We start from the raw sequence: 27,486 nt of genomic DNA on the forward strand, positions 1-27,486 counted from the left end.
TTAATCTGAAAAATCTGCTGATAGTTTTATGGTGTTTCCCTTAAATGTGACAGGTGTTTTTCTTTTATTGCCTCCAAAATTCTCCTTGATTTTTGGCAATACTGATTACAATGTGTCTAGGCATAGTACTTTTTGGGTTGAGCTTATTTGGTATTCTTTGACTTCCTAGATCTTGGTGCATGTTTCCTTCCCTAGCTTTTGGAAGTTTTTAGCTATTATTTCTTTGACAAAGATCTCCAGAAGCTGGGTATAATGGCACACATCACTTGTAATCCCAATATTTGGGAGGATGTGATGGGAGGACTGTAGGTTGGAGGACAGCCTCAGCAATGCCATGGGACTCTCAGCAACCTAGTGAAACTGTTTCAAAACAAAAAATAAAAATGGCTGAGTATGTAACATGGAATAGAATCCCCCTGAGTTCGATCCCTAGTATCATAAAAATAAAATTAAAATAAATTAATTATAAAAAGGGCTGGGGGGGTAGCTCAGAGGTAGAATGTTCTTGAATTCAATCCTAGTACTAAAAAAAAAGCCTTTTGCCGGGTGTAGTGGCACACACTTGTAATCCCTGTGCTTGGGAGGCAGAGACAGGAGGATTGCACAGGTTCGAAGCCAGCCTTGCTGGCTTAAGAGACCCTATTTCCAAATAAAAATATAAAATAGGTCTGGGAGTATAGCCCGGAGAAGGGTTCCATCCCCAGTACCCCCCCCCACACCCTTTTGGTTCTGTCTGTCTCTCTTCTGACTCCTACAATATCTGTATTTGTCTGTTTGATAGTATCCAAAATTCTCTTGAACTTTCTTCATTCTTTTTGCTCCTCTGATTGACCTATCTTCAAGTTCCCTGATCTTTTATTCTGCTTGATTAATCTGTTGTTCAATCACTTTAGTAATTTTTAAAAAAAATTGGCTGTCCATAAAGAAGAACAAAATTATATCATTTGCAAGAAGATAGAAAGCCCTGGAGAACATTATGTTAAGTGAGATCAGCCAAGCACAGAAGGAGAAGATACATATGTTTCCTCTAATATGCCCAGACTAGGAAACACAAAGGATACCAGTGGGACTCCAGATAATGGAGGGGAAATAAAAGCAAAGCTTGAATGGAAAGATAGGAGAGGAGGAAGGCTGATCTTGATTAATGAGGGTCTACATCTGAACATGCGTAAAATTATGAACATGACATGGTTAACCTGGTCAACCATTGGTGGGAGGGGGGAAGGGGAAACGGGGGCGGGGGAGAGAGGGCACCAAATATAGTTTAAATATATACTATTTATGTTCAATAAAAAAAATTGTTAAAAAAATTTGGCTGTCTTCCTTAGCTACAGGATCTGTTTGCTACTTTAAAAAATATTTGCCGTATCTTGGTTGAAATTCTCATGTATTCCTGCCTTGTTCTCTTGGTCTTGGTGTGTATCTATATGAGTTATTTCGTTTTCTGCCAGGTAACTCTCAGGTATATTTTATTAGAGCATGTTTCTAGATACTTATCTTGTACCTTTGTTTGGAATATCTTTGCCTTATTCTTTATTTTCCTTGAGGCTCGGTGGTGTCTACACACTAGACAAAGCAGAGATATCTCCTGATCGTCACAGGCTGCTCTGTTATAGAAGACTCCTACCAATCTCCCAGTCAGAGATTCTGGGGTCCCCTACTAACTCTTCCCTTCAACAGGAAGAAACAAGCAGTTGTGTTTTCTGTCTGCTCACGCTATGCTGAGTTGGGGTTGAGGGAAGTTATGATATTTACCAGCCGTGCCACTACCTCCATTCTCTCCTGGCTAGGTGAGACAGCTGAATCTGTCAAGAGTATCAATACTGGAGAGACAGATGCTGGTTCTCTAGGAAATCTTGGAGAAGTTGGGGCTCTGCCACAGCAATTTCATGCACATCTTGAGAAAGCTCGATCAGGGGATCCACAACGGCGTAGATCCCCCATGAAGTATGTCTGGCATTTCTTTCTTCAAAAAAATTATTTTAGGATTATTTGGATTAATATGTATAATTGGAATTTTATGTATAAACTTTATAACTAAAACTGATGGGGAGCGGCTTGTGAGAGACTCATGCGGCAAAGATATCTTCCCAAGGATAAAAATATTGGGCCAAATATTAAGTTCAAACTGACCTTAGTTAGAGCCACTGTATACAATTAAGTTTGAGACAGCCTTGTGAAGTGAGACAAAATATACTATGTCCAGCACCCTTGCCCTAAACTTTATAGAAAATAATAATTTTTACTGTCCTTGGCAATCCTGCTTGCATGACTATGCTCTTGCTTTTCTGCCAAAAAATAAAGTATAAAAACTGTAACAAATCCTGAATAAGATGGAGAAGATCGAATCTGAATCGTGTGTCGTCTTCTCTCATCGGCCTTGGTTTTTCCCCCTCACCTTTACACGAACCCCGACTCTGCTAGGGCTGGACCCCGGCAGGGCGCTATATACATGGATTAACTCTGTTTTCAGTAAAAAGTTAAGCTAAAAAGTTAGCTGGGGATTTTTGTTTGTTTGCTTGCCCTGTGCTGAGATCAATGGTTTCTACCAGCCTAAGCTGCTGCCTCTGTTCTTCCATGGGTGGCTATATCATGTGGGACTGGTCAGAACTCTAAGACTTACAAAACAGATGTCTATCCTTTAAGGGTCTTGGAAGAGTCTGGGCACTGAATATGTGAACCAACTCTGTCCCTCTCTTGAGTGAAAGTAGGATCTGGGGCATTTGGTCCTGATTGCATGGTGCCACACCTGGAGCAAGGTGTCCAGCTAAACAGTATCCTGAATTTCCAAAATAGCATTGGTTAACTTGGTTTTGCATTCTCCCGAAGAGCAGTCTTTCAGTCATTTTCTGACTTGACAAAAGGATGATACAGGACTTTCTACTCCACTATCTTGCTAATGTCACTCCTTTGCTTTTTTCTTTATGGCACTGGGGATTGAACACAGAGACATTCTACCTTCAAGCTAAACCCCCAACCCTTTTAGTTTTTATTTTTAAACAAAGTCTTGCTAAATTACTGAGGCTGTCCATAAACCTGCAGTTCTCCTGTCTTAGCCTCTCAAGTACTGGGATTTCAGGTGTGCACCACCATGCCCAGCTTAACTTTAACTTTGATGGCTTCTTAAAATATATGCTTAGCCTTTCTTTTGTCCTGATATCTACATTTTAAGGCTAAATATTTCCCTCCAATTACTAATCTTACTACATCCTATATTTTAACATGTACTTATTTTCATTATGATTCAATTTAAAATGTTTTCTAACTTCTATGATTTGTTAGCTTTTTAATTTTTTTTATTATTCAAAGAAGTTTCATTTAGCTGGGCGTGGTGGTGCTCGCTTGTAATCCCCGCGCTTGGGAGGCAGAGACAGGAGGATCACGCAGGTTCGAAGCCAGCCGCGCGCGCTGGCTTAGGAGACCCTGTTTCCAAATAAAAATGTAAAAATAGGTCTGGGAGTGTAGCCCAGAGGTAGAAGGGCTTCCAGAAACACCAGTACCACCAAAATAATAATAATAATAATAATAATAATAATAATAATAATAATAATCTCATAAGTGTGGTGGCGAATGATTGTAATCCCAGTACTTGGGAGGCTGAAACAGGAGAAGTGCAGGTTCAAAGCCAGCCTCAGCTACTTAAGTGAGGTCCTCTACAACTTAGTGAGACCCTAGTTCAAAATGAAGAATAAAAAATAGAGTTGGGGGTATACCTTGGAGGTAGAATGCCCCTGGTTCAATCACCAGCACCACACACACACGAGTCTCAAAGCATGAATCTCATGAAGCCAGCCAGGGCACAAACCATGTGCAGATTTTGGGCTTTCTCAACCTTCTTGGTATAAAGGCAAACAGTTCTGTTATCAGGGGTTTGAGACAGCCTAGTTTTGTTAGAGGATGTATTGTAGGAAAGCCTACAATGATATGTCAAATGCTGGACCATTTTGAGTGCCTCTGACACTGTCCCAGAAGAGGGAAAAAAACTAACTTGTATGATTTCTTTGGTCAATGGACTATTTAGAATTATACTAGCTATACTTTAATATAATTGCAATACAGTCAGAAATTAGATTCTGATTCCAACCCTTTGAAACTTAAGACTTGCTTTATGTCGTACTATATAGTTGACATTTAAATGTTTTCTGAGTATTAGAAAAAATGCATTTCTGCAATTATTTGGTATAGTATTTTAAATTACCCCTTTTAGTGATGTTTTTAAAATTATGTTATTTAAATGTTCTACATCCTTTGTCAATTCCTGAGAATTATGTATTAAAATCACTTAATATAATGGATTTGTCTCTTTTTTCCTTCTGTTTCTGTGATATTTTTACATCATATATTTTGAGGGTATTTTAAAGGTATATATAAACATTTTAAATTGTAAGCTGGGCGTGGTGGCGCACACTTGCAATCCCAGCATTCAGGAGGCTGAGACCTGGAGGACTGCGGTTCGCGGACAGCCCCAGTTACTTAGTGAGGCCCTCTGCAACTCAGTGAGACCCAGTTTCAAAATAAAGAATAAAAAACAGGACAGGGGTAGAGCTCGGAGATCAAATGCCCCTGGGTTCCATCCCCAAACCCGAAAAAAAAAAAAAAATTAAATTGTAGCTTCCTGATGGACTGAATTTTTAATACTACAAAGTATTTTTCTTTATAACTAAAAATGTCTCTCCTTTAAAGTCTATTTTGTCTGATGTAAAATAATATTGCTTTTGCTTAGAATTTGCATCGTATAAGCCAAGTGTGGTAGTGCATGCTTGTAATCCCAGTACTTCGGAGGCTGAGACAGGAGGATCACAGGTTCACAACCGGCCTCAGCAACTTAGTGAAGCCCTCTGCAACCTAGTGAGATCCTGTTTTAAAATAAAAAATAAAAAAACAGGGCTAGGGGTATAGCTCAAAGGTATAGAATACCCTCCTCCAATCCCCAGTAAACATACACACATACACACACACACACACACACACACACACACACACACACACACACGAATTTGCACTATACTTTTTCTTTTTTTATTTTTTATGTGGATCATATTGAAAATGGCAAACATTCAAAGTGCTTGGTGCTCTCCCCTGCTTGCTTCCTTTTCCTTCCCTCCCAACAATGAATGTCCAGGTTGACTATGCTAAATTTACACTTATATACAATATTCAAATGTAGCTCCTCTAGTTAATCAACCTCAGCCTTCTTCCTCTCCTACCCTTCTTTTCTGGCTTTGCTAAGGTTTCCTCTCTATTATCTGGAGTCCCTCTGGTATCCCTAATACTCCCTGGTTTGGGAATATTAGAGAAGCATATATCCCTTCTCTTTCTGTGCTTGACTGATCTCACTTAACATAATGTTCTCCAGGTCTTTCCATCTTCTTGCAAATGACATGATTTTGTTCTTCTTTATTGCTGAGTAATTCCATTGTGTATATTTCCTATAATTTTGCAATCCATTAATCTGTTGATAGAGACCTAGGTTGGTTCCATTTTGGCTATTACAAGTTGTGCTGCTATGAACAAGGGTATGCATATGTTACTATAGTTCTCTGATTTCAACCCCTTTGGAAAGATACCCAGGAGTGGCATAGCTGGATCATATGGTAGATTCATTCTCAGTTTTCTAAGGAATCTCCACAGTGGCGGAACTAGTTTGCACTCCCACCAGCAGTGTAAAAGAGTTCCTCTTTCACCACATCCTCACCAGCATTTGTTGTTATTTGACGTCTTTATGCTTGCCAGTCTGGTTGGGGTTAGATGAAATCTCAGCATAGTTTTGATTTGCATTTCCCTGATGGCTAATGATGTTGAACATTTTTTCATATATCTATTGGCTATTTTTAGCTCTTCAGTTGCCCATTTCTTGATTGGGTTATTTGTTTTGCTAGTATAGAGTCTTTTGAGCTCTTTGTATATTCTAGATATTAGTCCTCTATCAGAGTGGTGGCTGGTGAAGATCTTCTCCCATTCTGTAGGCTTTTTCTTTAGGTTCTTGATGGTCTCCTTTGATGAGCAGAAACTTTTTAGTTTGATGCCATTTCATTTGTTAATTCTTGCTTTAATTTCCTGTGCTTTGGAGGTCTTGTTGAGAAAGTTACTGTTGGTGCTTATATGTTGCCTATACCCTCTTCTATACTTTTGATTTTTTTTTTAAACAATGGAGTCTTGCTATGTTGCCCAGGCTGGCCCCCAAATCCTGGGCTCATGTGATTCTCCTGTCTCAGCTTGCAGAGAGCTACAACAACATGCATTTACCACCATACCTGGCCATTCTGTTTTATTATTACTTTTGTAGCACTGGAATTGAACCTAGGGCCTCATGCATGCTAGGCAAGAACTCTACCACTGAGCTATATCTTCAGCCCTCCATTCTTTATAAAGCTGATCTTTCTGATAATAAATTAGATTTCAAAGTAATCTGCTATAGACTTCGTAGTATCATAGAAGGGAAAGCTTTCGAATAAAAAAGAGCTGATTTCATTTTCTAGCTTTGCCACTACCTGAGAAACAGTGAGAAATTTATTTAACCAAATTCACAATGATATCACTTTTTTTGTGTGTGGTACTGGGGATGGAACCCAGGGGAATTCTACTTCCAAGCTATACCCCCAGCCCTTATTCTTTATTTTGAAACAGGGTCTCACTGAGTTGCAAAGGGCCTCACTAAATAGCTGAGGCTGTCTGCGAACCATGATCCTCCTGTCTCAGCTTCTCAAATGCTGAGGTTACAATAGTGCGCCATATCATGCCTGGCTATGATCTCACTTATAAAGTGAAGATACTTTCTTAAGATAAAAGTAGTCAAGTCTATATAACTTATATAAATATATTGTATGATAGATATATGTATAATATTAGCACACAGCAGATCAAAATACTAGCTACCTTTCCATATTTTCCAAATGAGCTTATATCAAAGTCTCCATATCTTCCTATTTGTAACAAAATAGGAGTAAAACAATAGAATAAAATTTAAATAAAGTTACTTAAGTTCTCATTTTTCACATTGTTTACATAGTATGTTCTTTCTTGCAAACCGTGGATCAAATAAGAAATGTAAAGTATGAATGCACCAACATGTCACATCTAAAAACTACCTTTAGAAAACAACTATTTGGACAGGAAGATTTAAGTAACTGTATTCCCTAGACATCAGATGATGTCTTATTTGAGATATTCTGTTCCTGATTTGTCAATTAGCTGCTTAAATAGGATTCACTGACTTCTCAAACATTCTTCTTTTTTAAAAATCTACTCTTGGCTGGGCGTGGTAATCCCAGCATTTGGGAGGCTGAGACCGGAGGATTGCAGTTCGCAGACAGCCTCAACTACTTAGTGAGGCCCTTTGCAACTACATGTCTGTAATTCCAGCTACCTGGGAGGCTGAGGCAGGAGAATGGTAAGCTCAAGGCCAGCCTGGGCAATTTAGCAAGACTTTCAAAACAAGATATAAAAAGGGCTGGGAGTGTACCTCAGTGGTAGAGTGCTGGTCTAGCATGTGTGAGGCCCAGGGTTTAATTCACAGTATCGCAAAACAAAAAGAAAAGCACACAAACAAAAATCACAGTTCTCTCTCTTGAGAATGATACCCAGAAAAGAATAATTAGGGGTAGATTTTAAGTCATATGTGTATTAAAACATGAATTCTGATTACTTAATTGATCAGCAATAAGATATTCTAGATTAGATATTTGAGGCAAAGACATCTTTATATAAAGCTTCATAAAATAGTGAAGAATTCTACAACAAATCACAATAGTGGGACATTTTCCTTAATTTGTATTTTTTTGGGGGGATACAGAGAGTACTGGGGATTGAACCCAGAGGCATTCTTCATCTGAGCTGCATCCTCAGCTTTAAAATAATTTTTATTTTGAAATAGTTGTCTTGCTAAGTTGCTGAGGCTGGCCTTAAACTGTTGGGGCCAACTCAGCTAGACCGGGATGGGGCGGTGGCTCAAGATGGCGCCTAGGCATGTTGCCAAGTCACGAGGCTCACGAGGCTGGCGGTGCCCTGAGCCTGCGCAGTGAGCCCTATCAGGCGCCCTACGGATGATCAGTGACGCAGCGCCTCGTGCTACCACCAGCCCGCCTATGAGAGGGTTAGAAATGTGCATGCCCTAGCTGTGGGAAGCTTGGGGTTGGTGGAGTGATGAGGGAGGGGTTATGAGACTGATATATATTTGCCTGCTGTGCACAATGAAGGGGAAGCATTAAAGAGGAAGCATCATCAACAGACTCGGCATTTGTGTGTTCTTTCCCGGGGCTCTGCAGGACGGAGCCTTAGGACGCGACAAGTGGTGCCGAAACCTGGGAACGCCGTGGGGTAAGTTTGGGCCAAGGGGAACGTACGGGGAATGCCGTGGGGTAAGTTTGCAGGTAAGAGACCAAGGGACAGCGCTGTGTAGGTTCGCAGGATTTAGCGACAAAGCAAGACTTATCATGCGGTCTAAGGTTAAGCGACGAAGGGACAGCGCTGTGTAGGTTCGCAGGATTTAGCGACGAAGTAGAAAGCTTGCGGATTGCGACGAAGCAAGACTTATCATGGGGTCTAAGGTTACTACTATGAAAGTCAAAGAGGCTCTCTGTAAGATTCTTTTTAAGGGAGGAGTGAAAGTAAAAGCAGCCACCATTGAAAATTTTCTTAACACTGTTAATAATTATGGCCTCCATGGCTGCAGCAGCAACTGCTGCTGTGGCCTTAGCAACATCAATTAATACGGCTGCTGCTGTAAATACGATATCCTCAAGTACAGCTACTGCCATAGCGTAACAAGCTCGAATAAATGGACAGCTTAAAGCAGGCATAATGATGGTAAATCAAAGAGTGGACCTATTACAAGAACAGGTTGACATCTTGGGACAGATAGCCATGGTACCATGTATTCAAAAATTGTCTGGATTATGCATAACCTCTGTGCAGTATCAGAATTTTTCCTGTGCAGGCAATCTATCCCAACAGATAGGCGGAATGCTTCTGGGAAATTGGAGCCATAAATTTGAACAGACTATGACAGAACTTCGAGCATCCATTGTCGCGATCAAATCTATCCGCGTGGAGATTGCCTCAGTACAACAATGGATGGACCTGATGCAGGGGACAGTGGGCTTCTTAAGAGATTGGGGTGGCGTGGCATTCTGGGCATTTTTTGCTGGTGGTAGTATGCTGTGTCCTGGTTGGATATATCAGGCGTATTTGACAACAAACTGTGCAACAACAGCACATGCTGGTGCAAGCTCTGGCTGCCCTTGAAGCTGGCTCATCTCTTCACATATGGCTCAATATGCTGGATCGGTAGTCAAAGATGGGTATGATCGTTCCTGGGATCATATCAACCTAAGATGGGAGTAATCATGCTATTGCTTTCCCGATGATGGGTAAGAATGATCCTTGAGGTTCGACAACCTAAGACAGGCACGGTCCCAAGCCTTAATTTTAATAAAACAAAAAGGGGGAGATGTCGGGGCCCGCTTGGCTAGACTGGGATGGGGCGGTGGCTCAAGATGGCGCCTAGGCATGTTGCCAAGTCACGAGGCTCACGAGGCTGGCGGTGCCCTGAGCCTGCGCAGTGAGCCCTATCAGGCGCCCTACGGATGATCAGTGACGCAGCGCCTCGTGCTACCACCAGCCCGCCTATGAGAGGGTTAGAAATGTGCATGCCCTAGCTGTGGGAAGCTTGGGGTTGGTGGAGTGATGAGGGAGGGGTTATGAGACTGATATATATTTGCCTGCTGTGCACATGAAGGGAAAGCATTAAAGAGGAAGCATCATCAACAGACTCGGCGTTTGTGTGTTCTTTCCCGGGGCTCTGCAGGACGGAGCCTTAGGGACGCGACATTAAACCTGTCATATTTCCTGTCTCGGCATCCTATGTACTAGGATTACAGGTGTGTACCACTGTGACTGGCTCTAACTTCTTTTCTAATACCAGAGAAAAAAAATAATATAGCTAAATATAATAGATGTATTTTATAATCCTACTTTAAGCATTCATTTCTTTCATTGTGCTGGAGGTTGAACCTAGGGGCATTCTATCTCTGAGCTATAATCCCAAGCCTTTTTGCATTTTTTATTTTGAAATAGGGTCTTGCTAGGTTGCTGAGAGTCTCAGCAATTGCTGAGGCTGGTTTTGAACATGCGATCCTCCTGTTTCAGCCTCCCAAGCACTGGGATTAGAGGTGTAGAACTCATTAATTCCTGGCTCATTCATTCTAAGTTTTTAGCCAGATAGACTCTAAACTCACATAATTTTATCTATCACATTTACTTTTTTTTTTGTGGTATTGTACCTAGGGGTATTATCACTGAGTTACACCCCCAATCCTCTAAAAAAATTTATGTTTGAGGTACTGAAGATTCAATTCAGTGGCTTTCTACCTCTGAGCTAAACCCTTAATCCTTTTTTATTGTGAAATAAAGTCTCACTAATTTGCGGAGGCTGGCTGTGAACCTGTGATCCTCCTGTTTCAGACTCCCAAGTGCTGGGCTTAAAAATATACGCCACCACGTCCTTATTTTTAAAATTACCTTATAATATAAACCAATTCTTAGTGGTAACCAAAATTCTTTGATATTAACTGTTTTAATAATTTGGTTTTATGAAGAATTTTAAACATAAGAATAAACATAAGAATTTTAAACATAAGAATATCCAATAAACAAATTTTATGATAAGTATATAAAACTTATTTTTTGGCATATATTTTGACATGCATATGTTTATAATTAACTCATTACTTTCTTTTTTTGTTACCTAAATTTCAAACTTTTTTTTTTTTTGGGTGGTATTAGAGATGGAACCCAGGGGCCCTCTCCCTCTGGGCTACACTCCCAGACCTATTTTATATTTTATTTGGAGACAGGGTCTCTTAAGCCAGCTGAGGCTGGCTTCGAACCTGCACGATCCTCCTGTCTTAGCCTTCCAACCAGCAGGGATTACAAGCATGAGCCACCATGCCCAGCCAAATTTCAAACATTTTACTTTGAAAATTTTTAAGGGTTGGGGATATAGCTCAGTGGTAGCTTAGCATACATAAGGTCCTGGGGCTCAATCCTCAGCACCACATTAAAAAGAAAAAAAAAGTTTAAACCTGCAGGTAAATTCAAAGTATAAATACACAGTAAGGTATTTATTGTATTACTGTATTATTTTTATTTTCCTCCTAGGCTTAGAAGGTTTCCAATTTACTTTTCTATCTCTAGAACCTAGTAGATATTTGATACAAAGGCAGTATTTATGTAAATGCTAAGCCGGGCATGGTGGCACACAATTGTAATCCCCGTGCTTGGGAGGCTGAGACAGGAGGATCGCGCAGGTTCAAAGCCAGCCTCAGCTACTTAGTGAGGCTCTCAGCAACTTAGTGAGACCCTGTTTCCAAATAAAGTATAAAATAGGTCTGGGAGTATAGCCTGGAGGTAGAAAGCCTCTGGGTTCCACCCCCAGTACCACCAAAAAAAAAAAAAAAAATAATAATAATAATAATAAAATGCTAAATGATGCCCCTTCCGGATTATAATTTGTTCTCACTCTACTAATCTATCCTTCATTTGCTGGGACAACAAATTCTAATAAATAAACATGACCACATTTCTTCACAGCTCAATTACTAACAACAGCCAACATCTACAACTACAAGTAAAGCACTGTGGCAAGCACATTACATGCATTATTTCATTAAATTCTATAATACTCCCACATGGCAGGTACTATTATTAATCCTCATTGTATAGGTAAGGAAATTGAGGCACAAGGGATTAAATAATCTCTCCAAGGTCACGCAGTGAATGGTCAACCCAAATTTTGGACCCAGATAATCTGATTCCAAAGTACATGGCCTTAAGCATAAACTGATCACTTTCTCTGTTCTTTCTTTGTTTCCTTATTACTTAGGATTGAACCCAGGAGCATTCAACTTGTGAGCTACACTCCCAGCTCTTTTTATAATTTATTTTGAAACAGGGTCTCACTAAATTGCTTACACTGGCTTCAAACCTGAGATCTTTCTGTAGCAACCTCTCAAGTTCTGGCATTACAGGTGTGAGGCACCACTTGTGGCTTTTCCTTGGTTTTGAACATAACTCCTCTCTCAACCTGGAATCCCTTTAAATTTCTACTGTCTTTTAAGTGGCAGCTTAAATGATACATCTTCAGGTATACTTAGGCAACACCTCTTTGCTCTCACTGCTCTTTGTACATAATTATACCTGTTGCATTTAATCAAATGACCCTCTTCAATATTTTGCCTCATTTCCTCGTCTCAATTGGTCTTTCTCTTAGCCAACTGTTTCCATGGCATGCCCCATTCATTCATAACAAATAGTTAAGCAGTACCTACTCTTTTCCAAGCACTGTACTAGGTTCTGGGAATACAGCTCCTTGCTTCTATGGAGCTTGTATTCTAGGTTTGTATGGAGGAGACAAAATAAATAAATACATTTAATACACATAGACACTAAATGAGGATAACAAAATAGAGATCATACAACTATTAAGTAGAAGAGCTTAGATATAAATCCAGGTCTGCTTGACTTTATAGCTTAAAGATTTTGCGCCAATGCCTATTTCCAATTTCCAGCTCAGAATCTGGTAATGAGAAGGCACACAGTGGTTGTCTATTGAATGAATGCTAACTACATGCTTAACAGTGAGTTACACCCCAGTCCCTCTTATTCTGAACGTGTGAGTGTATGTTATTAGGGATTGAACCCAGAGGCATTATATCTCTGAGCTACACTCCAGCCTGATTGGAAACAGAATATCATTAGGTTGCTGAGGGCCTTGCTAAATTGTCAAGGCTGGCCAGGAACCTGGGATCTTCTTGTCTCGCCTCCCAAGTAGTGGAATTATAGTGTGTGTCTGGCTTCTATCCTGAGTTTTAATCTCTAGGCTTTGGACAAAAATCACAGTGGACAGACCTAGTTTTCATCCTGCTTTCCTTTCTATCAGAAAATATTACTGATATACATAGAAAATAAAATATTTATTACTGGAAATACACATGAATATTGCATCAGGGTTATTAAATTAACAGTGGGTGTCTTTCAACTTCAGATTACTTAGATATTTCACACTAGCTTCTCCTCTTGCCTTTCATTTTTCTATTTTGATTTTTTAAAAATAACAAGCTTTATTTCAAAAGCAGTTTTATGTTTATAGCAAAATATCAAGAGTTCCCATACAGCCCCTGTGCACACATGCATAGCTTCCTCCACGATAACCAGAGTGGTGCATTTTGATCGCTGAAGAACCTACATTGATATACCATTATCAGCCAAATCCATAGTTTATATTAAGGATTATTCCTGGTGCTTACATTCTATGAGTTTGAACAAATGTGTGGCATATATCAATCGTTATAGTATACAGAATAGTATTATTGTCCTAAAATGTCTCATACATTTTTAGATTGTTATCTAAAATTTTCACTGGAAGTTGAATAGCTGCAATGGGTAAAATTTCTGGAGTACTATAAACACTGACATCTATTTTTATTTTGTTGTGGTACTAGGGATCTAACCCAGGTCATTCAACCATTGAGCTATTTCCTTATCTCTTTTTATTTTTGAGGCAGAGTCTCTCTAAATTGCTGACACAGGCCTTGAATTTGTAATCCTTTCTCAGAGTCCTGAATCACAAGATTTACTGTATATACCACTGCACTCAACACTGTCATTTTAAAATACAACTATTATGATACTCTTATACCATGTAAATGCCAGGAATGTACAACACAACTTTTGAATTTTTTATTTCAAAATAATTTTAAATTTACAGAAAATTTTCAAAAAATACTACAAAAAATTCTCATATAGCCTTCACTCAGATTTCTCAAATGCTATTTTACAATATTTGCCCTATCTTTCAATACTTCAGTGTACATTTCCCAAAAAACAAAGATATTCTATTATATAATCACAGTATAAATATTGTAATCAGGAAATTAACACTTATACTATTGCCTTATCCAAGTTTTGCAATTATCCTAGTAGTCTTCATTATAGGCAAAGAAAATATAGGACACTGTCAGGTCCTCAAGATTTTTTGCTTTTTTTGGTAGTCCTACAAATTGTACCCAGGGCCTCATATATGCTAGGCAAGTGCTCTACACTGAGCTTTATCCTCAGCCCTGCTATCTATCTTTTCTAGATTATAAAATAAAAAAGACTGTGTGTGTGTGTGTGTGTGTGTGTGTGTGTGTGTGTGTGTGTGTGTTGCTCTCTGGTTCTTTCTGCCTGAAATAACAGTAGCATACTTGCATTATTGAATACCAATAGCCAGATGGATCTGAGCATTGGCTGCCTTGGGTATATTCCTGTTACCTAAACCTGGCTCCTATAGACATTTGAGTTTGTAACTTCTGTTTTGTTTGTTTGTTTTACAGTACTAGGGATGGATGCCCCTGGGTTCTATCTCTGAGCTACACCCCCAGCCCTAATTTTTATTCTTTATTTTGAAACAGGGTCTCACGGAGTTGCAGAGGGCCTCACTAAGTTGCTGAGGCAGTCTGCAAATGGCGATCCTCCTGTCTCAGCCTCCCAAATGCTGGGATTATAAGTATATGCCACCACATCTGGCATGTAACTTCTGCTTCCTGGAAACCCTTCTATCTTCGGGCTACACTCCCAGACCTATTTTATACGTTTGTATTTGGAAACAGGGTCTCCTAAGCCAGCATGGCTGGCTGGCTTCGAACCTGCACGATCCTCCTGTCTCCGCCTCCCAAGCGTGGGGATTACAAGCGTGCGCCACCACGCCCGGCTGTTTTTTTTTTTTTTTTTTTTTTGTGGTACTGGGGTTCCTGGAAGCCCTTCTACCTCCGGGCTACACTCCCAGACCTATTTTTGCATTTTTATTTGGAAACAGGGTCTCCTAAGCCAGCGCGTGGGGCTAGCTTCGAACCTGCGCGATCCTCCTGTCTCTGCCTCCCAAGGTGGGGATTACAAGCGTGCGCCACCACGCCCGGCTGTTTTGTTTTTTTTTAATTAAAAATTTTGTGTGTGTGTGGAACTGGGGGTGGAACCCAGGGGCTTTTCTACCTCTGGGCTATACTCTCAGACCTATTTTATACTTTATTGGAAACAGGATCTCACTAAGTTGCTGAAAGCCTCACTGAGTAGCTGAGGCTGGCTTCGAACCTGTGCGATCCTCCTGTCTCAGCCTCCCAAGTGCTAGGATTACAAGCATGCGCCACCACGCCTGACATAACATCTGTTTTAAACAGTGAACTGTCTTTGCCATCTACTATTTAATTTTCAAATGCTGTATCTGCATATAATTTCTTAGAAAACCACAAAGCAGATATATATTGTTAAACAATCAAATGTGTAATAATTTTTAAAAATTACCTGATGGAATACGGGCTCTTTTACCTTAAGGTAAATCTGCAAAATATTAGAAAAACACATGTAAATGAGCTTATTATGGAGAGGGAATAAATTGTTTAGCCTGAAAATCCCAAACCTTTACTTCTTATACCATCCTACTTGGAACTAACTCCAGCCATGTAAAACCAAACAGATTAGGGAGCATGGCACAGGACACATGTACCAACAGGTGGCTTTATCCCAGTGTTAACCCTGCCACAGTAAATTAAATATTTCAAATCTGTTGTGGACTGCTCTGGCCTCTTGTATCACCATCAAGGAGAGACAAGGATACATGGATACTCATAAGGAGTGAAGAAGTTATGTTGATAATTCCTCTACTATATCTATAAGGTAAGATACCATATACTGGGGATTGAATCCAGGGGCATTCTATCTCTGAGGTACATCTCCCAGCCCTATTTTCTTTTTATTTTGAAACAGGGTGTCCAATAGGTTGATGAGAGTTTCACTACTTGCTGTGGCTATCCTTGAGCCTGTGATCCTCCTGCCTCAGCCTCCTAAGTACTGGGATTACAAGCATGTGCCACCATGCCCAATTAAAATACCATATCTTAAGTCCAAAACACCAGACTTAAAAGACAGGAATCAAATTCCAAAACTCTGCCACTTAATTGAAACAAGACTTGAGGAAGTCATTTAACCAAAAGACTCATTTAACTTCATCTGGATGATGGAAAATAATGGTAGAAAGAAATGCTAAGTTAAAATATGTCTAAGTGTCTATCACCTAGTAGGTGCTCAGTAAGTGAAGACATTTGTTTTTTTTTGTTGTTGTTGTTGTTTTGGATTTTTTTTTTAAGTGGTACTTGGGGGTGGTACTCAGGCTTTCTATCTCTGGACTATCCTCCCAGACCTATTTTTTATACTTTATTTGAAAACAGGGTCTCACTAAGTTGCTGAGAGCCTCACTAAGTAGCTGAGGCTGGCTTCGAACCTGTGTGATCCTCCTGTCTCAGCCTCCCAAGCGCGGGGATTACAAGCGTGTGCCACCACACCTGGCTTAAGTTAAATTGTTTTAAATGGGTACATAAAAACATAAAATGTACACATATTATGTGGTACAATATGCACTAAAGCAAGTCTTGATTGACCCTTCTTAATCTCATCATCATATAACTGTCTTTTACCTCTATTATTGAAATCATCTTTTGATTCGTCTTTTTTTTCTTTTCTTGTGGTACTGGAGATAGAACCCAGGGGTATTCTACCTCCAAGCTTCACCTCCAGCCCTATTTTTTATTCTTTATTTTGAAACAGGGGCTCACTGAATTGCAGAAGACCTCATTAAGCAGTAGCTGAGGCTGGCTGCAAACCGGGATCCTCCTGACTCAGCCTCCCAAATGCTGGGATTACAAGCATGTGGCACCCTGCAGGGCGGAATTTACTTGAGAAACAAAAGCATTAGGTAAAGCAGGATCAGAAGTGTCTGGCTTCCTCAGGATATTAGGAAAAGATTAACCAGTTAAAATTGTCACACTAGGCACAATGAAGCAGAGCCATTTTCTTTTTTCTTTTTTTTTGCAGTACTGGGGATGAAAACCAGGAGCATTCTCCTGCCAAGCTACACTCCAAGTCCTTATTTATTTATTTATTTATTTATTTATTTATTGTGTGTGGGGGGGTACTGGGGTTCCTGGAAACCCTTCTACACTCCCAGACCTATTTTATATTTCTATTTGGAAACAGAGTCTCTAAAGCCAGCAAGGCTGGCTTCGAACCAGCGTGATCCTCCTGTCTCCGCCTCCCAACCGCAGGGATTACAAGCATGTGCCACCATGCCCAGCTTTATTCTTTATTTTGAAACAGTGTCTCACTAAGTTGCAGAGGGCCTCACTAAGTAGCTGAGACTGTCCACAAACTGGCTATCCTCTTGTCTCAGCCTCCCAAATGCTGGAATTCTAAGCATACACCATTTTCTTTTTTAACAAATAGGAAGTAATATGTCTATCCATAAGAAAAGTTAATTTTTTTCCACTGCTACTAAATGCTGGCTTTTAAACCTATTCTTCTTTTAAAATATTAAACATTAAAAACCTTTTTCAGTTACAGAGAAAAATAATGCTTGAAAAGGAAGCAAAGGAGCAATATTTAATAATTAAAAAATAAAATGAGATATTTTAGTTGTATATATAAACATTTTAGTTCGAACAGCCTGAAGTAAACACTGAAAGCATAATGTATAAAACTCCATAAATGGCAAATTCACATGCTTAATCTGTTAGAGACAAAATATGACTTACTGTGGTTACTATTAAACTGAACAGAACTAAGGTAAAAATCAGATGGTAGTTTACTGAGCTCTTCATCTTGAAACATTCAAACCTTAAAAAAGAGAAAGAAATTTTCTTTAGAATATATAACTAGGAACAGTAATAGAATGGGCTGTACCACTTGCCCATATGCCTTTGTGATCTAGTGATACTTCTTTCCATCCACATTCTTATCTTAGAAACCTTGTACTGCCTATCCCTCCAAGAGACTGTAAGGACCAGGACTAGAAAATTAACTTTAGCTGGGGCAATGAGAGGCTCTCTCTTAAAAGTCTACAGTTAGGGAATCAGAGACTAAATCAATTAAGCATATAGAGTCAAAGATGAGGTCAGATGAACTTGAGGTCTGAAGCTGATACTTGGAGGCAGCCGAAGTGAACAAACAACTAGATGAACAGAGAGGTAATCCACAGGAAAGAGAAGTAAAACAAAGACTTGAAGCCAAGTCGAGAGGAAGGAATGGACAGAAGAGGGAAGAAGGAAGAAACTGCCTTTCCAGTTCTAGTGAAGGCTGTACTTTCCTTTCTGCTATCAGGTTCCACATAATTTCCTCATGCCCCTACAAAAGAAAAATTTCTCTTAACTCAAGGTAGCTTTAGCAAGTTTCTATACCTTGCAACTAATCATCTTTAACTAAAGAAAACTGCTTAAAAATCACCTTTTATAATAATCTCCTTATCTGCCTCCCCAACTAGACTGTGAATCCCTTATATTCAGAGATACAATATTTTTTTCATATATTTTATCATTAGGATACTGACTGTTAAACAGGAGATCATAAATAAGAAAATATAAACACATAATTGGCCATCAGTAAGTACTCAATCTTCGAGGGCTGTTCCGATATAGGCGGAAGAGTGTTCTCTTGGTTTACTAACTGGTTCTGAGAGTTGGACCCAAGTCTTTTGTCCTTATTTGTAAAGAATCATAGCTGAAACATATAATTCTTAAATTCCCTTTTACCCTTAAATTCTATGACTTAGAAGATAATCAAAATGTTAGGTGGAATATTTGTTCTTATGTTTAAACTATATGACTTTATGGCTTGACTGGTGATTGGAAAGGTTAACCTTTTCCTTTACCTCAAAGCAGGTTATTCATTAAGAAACAAAAGGTCTTTGAGGCTTGGCTCGTAGTTACCTTTATTATATATAATATATAAATATTATATATAATATATAATATTATATATTATATATTATATATAAATGAGGTCCTTGACTCTTGGTTTCCATAGGACCTGGTATCATGTCTAACACAAAGAAGCTTTTCCAGAACATGTTTCACAAATGAATAAGCACAAGGGCATTAAGTGAAAGTAGGTTTAAAAATTACTAGTGGTCTAGACTGTTTTGTATATTACATATATTCAAATAATATTCTAAGGAATCAACAGAAAAACTAGTTGGTGAAATTAGAAAGGTCATGGGATAAAAGGTCAATATACAAAAATCAATTGTATTTCTAAATGCCAGTAATGAACAACTGGAAAATTAAGTTTTTAAAATGCAATACTAAGCTGCATGTGGTGGGGCATGCTTGTAATCCCCTCGCTTGGGAGGCAGAGACAGGAGGATTGCGCAGGTTTGAAACCAGAAACCCTGTTTCCAAATTTAAAAAAAAGTATAAAAATAGGTCTGGGAGTGTAGCCCGGAGGCAGAAGGGTTTCCAGGAACGCCAGTACCACCAAAAAAAAAAAAAAAAAAAAGCAATACTAAGATGGACATGGTGGCACTTACTTGTAATCCTAGTATTTGGGAGGCTGAGATAGGAGGATCACAGGTTTGAGGACAGCCTCAGCTAACTTACTGAGGCCCTCCGCAACTTAATGAGACTTATTTCAAAACTAAAGAATAAAAAATTGGGCTCAGAGGTAGAATGTCCTAGGTTCAATCTCTAGTACCGCAAAAAACAAAAAGGCGATACTTTTTAAAATAGCACCTCAAATTATGAGAACCCTAGAGTTAAATTTAACAAAGTATGTGCAAGACCTATGTATTGAAAAGCACAAAACATCACTGAGAAAAAATAAAGAAAACCGAAATCAATGGAGAATTAAGTGACATTCTTGGTACCAGTTGTGCCCAAATTGGTCTACAGAGTCAATCCAATCACAATCAACATTCCAGTACACTTTTTTTTGGCAGTGTGTGGGACTGAACCCAAGGCTTTGTACATACTATGCTAGGCAAGTGCTCTACCACTAAGCTACACCCCTAGAACAATTTTGTAGAAATCAAAAAGCTGATTCTAAAATTAAAGCAAAAATGCAAGGGACCTGTGACTTCTAAAGCTATATTGAAAAAGAAATTGGAGGTCTCTTCTGACCGACTTCAAGATTTACAATAACACTACAATTAACAGGACAATACGTTATTGACATGATTATACATACAAAGACCAGAGATCAATAGAACATAGTAGAGAAAAAAGTACCAAAATAATTTAATGCAGAAAGAATAATCTTTTCAAAAGTGATGTAGAACAACCAATTATTAGCAAGGGAAAAATATGACCCTCAATCTTACCTTTTATCATATACAAATTAACTCAAAATGGATCATAGACCCAAATGTAAAACCTAAAGTTAATAAAACTTCTGGAAGAAACCCCCCAAAATCCTCTGACACTGGGGAAAGCAGATTTCTTAGGAGAGAAAAGTATTAGTTCTAACCATTTTTTTAATAAATTGAATTTCATAAACATTTAAAACTTCTGCCAGGCCCGGTTGCACATGCCTATAATCCCAGTAGCCAGGAGGCTGAGACAGTAGGATCACAAGTTCGAGAACAGTCTCAGCAAGTAGCAAAATTCTTAAGAACCTAGTGAGACCCTGTTTCAAAACAAAAGATGAGGTATAACTTGGAGGTAGATTACATGCCCCTGGGCTCAATCCCCAGTACCCCCCCCCAAAATGAAAAAACAAAACTTCCTTTCATCAAAAGATACCATTAAGACAAAGAGAAGATAATTTGCAGACTGAGAAAATATTTAAAGAACTTGTACAATTCAGTGAGAAGAAAAAACTCGGTTTCTAAAAAATGAGTAAAATATTTGAACAGACATTTCTTTCTTCCTACTTTGTGTGTGTGTGTGTGTGAGAGAGAGAGAGACAGAGAGACAGACGATGATGACGTAAGTCAAGGTCTTGTACATGCTATGCTCTCTACCACTGAGCTCCATCCTCAGCTGCTGCTGCTCCTTCTTTTTTATGGTACTGGGGATTAAACCCAATGGCATCTTACCTCAGAGCTATACTCCCAGACCTATTTTATTTTTTATTTTGAAACAGAATCTCACTAAATTTCTGAGGCTGGTCTTGCACCTGCAGTCCTCCTCAAGTACTGAGATCACACGTATGTGTGCTACCATGTCTAACTACAAGTTTGTTTTATAAACAAATCATTTAATTTAATCTTCATGCTAAATTTAAAGTACTTTATCCCATTGAGAAATAGAAAGATTATGTGATTTACCTAGGGACTTTCAGTTAGTAAGCATCAGAGTTAGAAACAGCGTGTGTGTGTGTGTGTGTGTGTGTGTGTGTGTGTGTGTGTGTTGCTAGGGATCAAATCCAGGGCCTTGCCCACATTCATAAAGTACTATCCACTAAGCTATACCTACAGTTCTATCCTTACATCTAAAGACCATCCCTTCTATTTCCTAACACTAATACCCAAGAGTTTTCTGGCCCTATTATATGATGGTTATTTTGATTTTTTTTTAAATGAGGGTTATCACTGCTAGATCAAGGATACATTCTTCTAAAGATATGTAAAATTCAAAGTATTTGTAAAGTATGTTATTAAAAGGAGATCATCTGCAAGTATTTTTTAAGATAAGGGCAGCAAGTAACAAACTATAGCTTAAAGGGTCAAATGTGTCAGCATGAGCCTTTTGTTTTGTTTTGTTTTTGGTACAGGGGATTGAACCCAGCGTACTTTACTATTGAGCTACATCTATTTTTTTATTTTAAGACAAAATCTCATTAAGTAGTCCAGACTGGCCTCAAACTGGCCTGAGCTTCCAGAAAAGCTAGGATTACAGGTATCCCCACTGTGTCCTGCTCTGGGCCTGTTTTTGTACATCAGACTTTACTGCAACATTCTACACTCCTACAACAGCATGGCTGAAGAGTTGCAACAGAAACTCTAGGCCCACAAAGCCTAAAATATTTATTACCTGGCCCTTTGCAGAAAAGGCTTGCTGACCCCTATTCTGGATCTTCTTTTTACCTAATATTTATTTATTTTGATAGTACTAGGGATTGAACCCAAGGGCCTCATATCCCTGAGCTACATTCCCAACCTGATCTATTATTTCTGAAATAGGGACTTACTCTGTACAAAAGGTCTTTTTTCATAAACTAATTTTTTATAATTTAATGGCTGTCTACTATGTGGTGTTTAACTGATTTTTTTTTAATGTACAGAGATTATGTTTCTCAAAGCTTATCCAGATGAGTATGGCACTTGGTTTAGACTTTTGCGTGTGTGTGTATGTGGTACTGGGGTTCCTGGAACCCCTTCTATGTCTGGGCTACCCTCCCAGACCTATTTTATATTTTTATTTGGAGACAGGGTCTCCTAAACCAGCGAGGCTGGCTTTGAACCTGCACGATCCTCCTGTCTCTGCCTCCCAAGCGTGGGGATTACAAGCAGGCGCCACCACGCCCAGCTCTAGTTTAGACATTTTTAGCAACAGATTTCCCCTCCTCTCTGAGCTCTCAAATTTCTATCTTAACTAAAGCAAAAATATCAAGTAGTGAGAGATCCAGGTTTATAAATGTACTATGCACATGTAAGGCACTGCATTCAGTCTAGACTTTCACAAAACAGTAATATTTCAGAAAGCATAGAACCAATAATACCACAGCTTTAAAAAAGAAACAACAGCTGGGCGTTGAGACAGGAGGATCGCACAGGTTCAAAGCCAGCCTCAGCTACTTAGTGAGGCTCTCAGCAACTTAGTGAGACCCTGTTTCCAAATAAAATATAAAATAGGTCTGGGAGTATAGCCCAGAGGTAGAAAGCCTCTGGGTTCTACCCCCAGTACCACCAAAAAACAAAACAAACAAACAAAAAGAAACAACAAAATCACATTTTTCTTATCACTGCACTTTTCACTAGCATCTACACTTCTCAGAGCAACAAATGATATAGGATAAAAGAAATAAGTGGGTAGAAAGGAGAGAGACAGAAAGGAAAAGTAAAATATAACTTTAAGAACCTGAAGCACTTCTGCCTTTAGTCTACAAACCAGTTCTCTATTCCAGGCCTGACTGTCCCAAATACCTGGGAAATCTGTAGATCCTAGAGTTAACTAAAAGACAATTTCCCTGTGTATTTGTAACAAGACAAATATAATATTTTGAGAAACCTATAATTTAGGATACTCCAGCTTATCTGTTAATCAGAGATGATGCCCTTACCCAAATTACTAAACCTCTCTGTGCTTCACTTTGTTTATAAAATGAAGATATTACCCATTTATCTTAAACAACTGTGAAAAAACTGTAGATGGTGTAGTATACTGCCTCGCACAGTACAAAGTACACTAACATTAGCTTATTTGTTTTAACTTTGAAACAGAATCAACCAGTTCTTGAGGGTTTCTCACTAAATCAGTCCGGCTGGCCTTTTGCTATCCTCTTATCTCTGTCTCCCAAGTACTGGGATTATAGGAGAGCACTAGGGCACCAGGTTTAATACTTACCTTAATCATTTTATTTTTCAAGATTGATGTCCTTCCCATACACACATACTCAGGAAATGCAGACTTGATATTGAAATAAACAGACTATAATCCAGGAAGAGAATTTTGCACTAGTAATGGCTTGTAAAGCTGTTTCATTATTCTCAATGTTTCTGAATAGTCAATCAAAATAAGCATATTCTTGACCATTTATTATAATTTAGAATAAGGAGAATTTAAAGGAAACAAATACTATTTAGTAAGTTCAAAACAAAGAGATTAAAATGTCACAATCACTATACAACTAAAAGTGAACTTCACTTTTCAGGTAAGCTTCTGTTAAAAACTGCTTATACGCCGGGCGTGGTGGCGCATGCTTGTAATCCCCGCGCTTGGGAGGCGGAGCCAGGAGGATCACGCAGGTTCGAAGCCAGCCTCTCTGGCTTAAGAGACCCTGTTTCCAAATAAAAATATAAAATAGGTCTGGGAGTGTAGCCCAGAGGTAGAAGGGTTCCATCCCCAGTACCACCAAAAAAAAAAAAAAAAAAAAAAACCTGCTTATACATTTATGGCATAATATATAGTAGTAATCTAGATCTATAGATAAAGAAAGGAAAATTGCACAACTTAAGTCAAATTATGACTCATCTAAATTGACTACATGGTTTTGAGGTCACAAAGGTTAATAACATTATTATAATTTCCCAGAACCTTCATTGATATTGTAAAATTTATAATCTTCTAGATAATTTCCCAGTAATATGACTGGATTAGTTATATTAATTTACTATGAGGCAAATAAATTTTAAAAGATATGGAAAAACTGAATTTTAAACGTACTTACATGCAGTACACAAATATGCAACAGCTGTAAATCATTGGGAGTTCATCCAATAGCTAAATATGAAACAAAGACAGGTAACAGGCTTGAATATTATTATATTCAAGAGTGAAAATTATTATATACAAATCAAACATAAAACACTGAATAAGTAAGATTATCATCTTTTGAGCTGGGGATATAGCTCAGTGGTAGAGTGCATGCTTAACATGTACAAACCCTAGGCTGATTTCAATCCTGCCCCCCCAACACCACCACCACCAAAAAATGACTATCATTTCTTATTTAACTTCTTTCATTAATTCTTTTATATTGTTTTTAAACAAACAAGGTTATCCATATTCTATTGCACACACCTAAATAGCATAACTGACCCACTGTTCCCAGAAGACAGTCTTGTAATCATGCTGCTCCTTATTCAATATTGCAAACTATGATATCATACTTCCGAGAAAGAATGATAAAGGTCCTATCAGTATTCTTTTCATTTCCTTCCTTCCTATAGTATTATAAATGAATAAAATGTCCACTAACACAAATAAAGAGATATTAATGGCCAGGGAAATAATTTAATTAATTTAAGTGACATGTCTCTAAATATGTTTATTATTATTAGTAGTATAACAATAGCAATCATTATTATACTATAATATTATATTAATAATCATTAATGCCATTATGCATTAAACTACATGCTGGACACTAAGGTAAGCATTGTAGATAATTCTTAAACCAATCCTATAATATTTGTAATCCTCAAATCAATCCTATAAAAAATAAATCCTCAAGTCAATCTTATTTTAAAAAAGTTTATTTATCATCAAACATACGATTCTTTAATAATGTGCCAGGCAATATTTAAGGAGCTGAGGACACAATGACAAGACAAAGTAACTGCCTTCAGTAAACTTCCCTCAGTTTAATAAAGTAAAGAAAAACCTGAGATTAATATAGTAATGTGCCGGGTGTGGTGGTGCACGCCTGTAATCTCAGCATTTGGGAGGCTGAGACAGGAGGACTGCAGGTTCAAGGATAGCCTCAACTACTTAGTGAGAGCCTCTGCAATTTAGTGAGACCCTGATAAAAAATAGGACTGGGGATGCAGCTCAGAGATAGAATGCCCTGGGTTCCATTTCATATATATATATATATATATATATATATATATATATATATATAGAGAGAGAGAGAGAGAGAGAGAGACACACACATGGGGGGAGGGAGGGGGAGGAGAGAAAGACACAGAGATGATTTCAACAAAAGGAACACAGAGAAGCTGAAGAACATGATGGCAAAAAATGAAAAGGGGTGGTGGAAAAAGGTATTCTGTGAAGTACAAAGAGCTTATGCAAAATTCTGTGTAAGGTCTTACAGCCAAGTGCTATATAGCCATTATTTCACTTAATTTTCACAGTTCTAAGGTAGATGGTATTATTACCTTCATTTCAGGACAAAAACACTGGCCCAAAAACTTCATAAACATTTGTTTATGAAGCTTGTCCAAGCTTACAGAGGTGGAGTATACCCCTATATTATGTTATCTCCAAAAATTTTCACTTGAATCACCTTTAGATGTTCAAAAAAACCAAACCAAACAAAGCACCCCTCTACTCCAAAATCCTGGCACAGAATCATGATATGCTGCAGCTAAATATGCCACAATTTTAATGATACATAAAGTTCATCTATTTAAAGTATTTGAACACTATCTACTGGCTTTATCTTAAACATCTTTTGTTTTCTTTTTCTTTTCTTTTGGTGGTACTGGGGATTGAACCCAAGGGCACTCTACCTCTGAGCTACACCTTTGGTCTGATGTGTGTGTGTGTGTGGGGGGGGGTACTGGGGATGGAACCTAGAGACATTCTACCTCCGAGCTACACCCCCAGTCCTATTTTTTATTCTTAATTTGAAACAGGGTCTCACTGAGTTGCAAAGGGCCTCACTAATGAGCTGGGGCTGTCCGTGAACCGCGGTCCTCCTGTCTCAGCCTCCCAAATGCTGGGATTACATGCATGTGCCACCACACCCAGCTTTTTAGTCTGATTTTTGAAACATGGTCTCACTAAGTTGCTGAGTCTTGGTACTGAGATAGAGGTTTTTCTGGAACCTGCAATCCTGTCTCAACCTCCCAAGTACTGAGATTATAAACATGCACTACCACGCCAGGCTCATTTTTGTTTGCTTTAATTCATTTTTCATGCATTAGCAATATATAAGTATAGCCATCCAGTATTTCCACAATTTCCAGAGGTACCTAAAGGGCCCATTTTTGCAGATCTTCTGTCAATATATTTACAGAGTAGGACATAATGATCTACTTTCTCTGTTCATTATTTTATACCATTTATAAAAAAGACGGTTGAAATAACTGCTATCATTATTTTGTTCATTGAGTCAACAAATATTTACTAAGCGGTTACTGTATGCCAAGCACTGTGCTATGTGCTAGAAAAAAAACAATCCTTGGTCTCATGGTATTAGCAGGGGAGAAAGACATTAAACAGTTAACTGCAAGATATTATTTAATCATAGTAATTAAAAGTGCTATGAAAGATAAGTAAGGGTACCATAATTATAAAATAAGGGTTCCAACTTAGAAAGTCTTCACTAGAAACCTACACTGAAATAGTGGGTGACACATAAGACCTGAAAAATATACAGATGAGATTAAGTAAAGACAACCTGGGGGAAAAGATTGAAAGCTTAAGCAGAAAAAACAGCATGTGCGATGGTCCCATGGTAGGAAAAGAATTTGAATAACTGAAAAAAGCCTAATGTCTTTGAAGCTTAATTAGTGAGGGAGAGAAGGGATATAAAAATAATGCTTTTTATCTTAAAAGAATGGTCCAAACCAAAGTAAAAGGAATGTGTTTTTTTTTTTGTGTGTGTGTGTGTGTGGTTTTTTTTTTTTTTTTTGGTGGTATTGGGGTTTCTGGAAGCCCTTCTACCTCTGGGCTACACTCCCAGACCTATTTTATATTTTTGAAACAGGGTCTCTTACACGAGCGCGGCTGGCTTTGAACCTGTGAGATTCTCCTGCCTCCTCTTCCCAAGATCGGGGATTACAAGCGTGTGCCACCACGCCCGGCAAAGGAATGTGTTTTAACATGCAGGCCTTATGATTATTTAAGTATGCAGCCAACAGATAAAAATAATTGCCACTAAAAAGATACTCTTACTGTTCCCAAGGAGACATGCCATGATATACTGTACAGGGTCACAGAGAGAAGCACCCAGGTTGGTCAGGAGGCACAAGCAGCTGGGGCAAAGTGAGGATGAGGACCTTTAATGTGATTTCCA

The 27,486-nt window shown here is 38.6% G+C and overlaps 1 protein-coding gene across 2 annotated transcripts in view; it reads right to left on the bottom strand.

The window, feature by feature from the left end:
• Positions 1–27,486, bottom strand: part of ACER3 (alkaline ceramidase 3) — a gene marked incomplete at both ends in the record, with an annotated part of 127,750 nt that overhangs the window by 37,446 nt on the left and 62,818 nt on the right. For both annotated transcript variants that reach the window (XM_080697181.1, XM_080697180.1), the window contains 3 exons: positions 15,337–15,372; positions 17,619–17,700; positions 24,187–24,239. In XM_080697181.1, the coding sequence (XP_080553307.1) occupies positions 15,337–15,372; positions 17,619–17,700; positions 24,187–24,239 (171 nt within the window). The remainder of the gene's footprint in view (positions 1–15,336; positions 15,373–17,618; positions 17,701–24,186; positions 24,240–27,486) is intronic.

Source organism: Muscardinus avellanarius (genome assembly GCF_963383645.1).
Source record: "Muscardinus avellanarius genome assembly, chromosome: 1".
In the NCBI taxonomy this organism is placed as follows: domain Eukaryota; kingdom Metazoa; phylum Chordata; class Mammalia; order Rodentia; family Gliridae; genus Muscardinus; species Muscardinus avellanarius.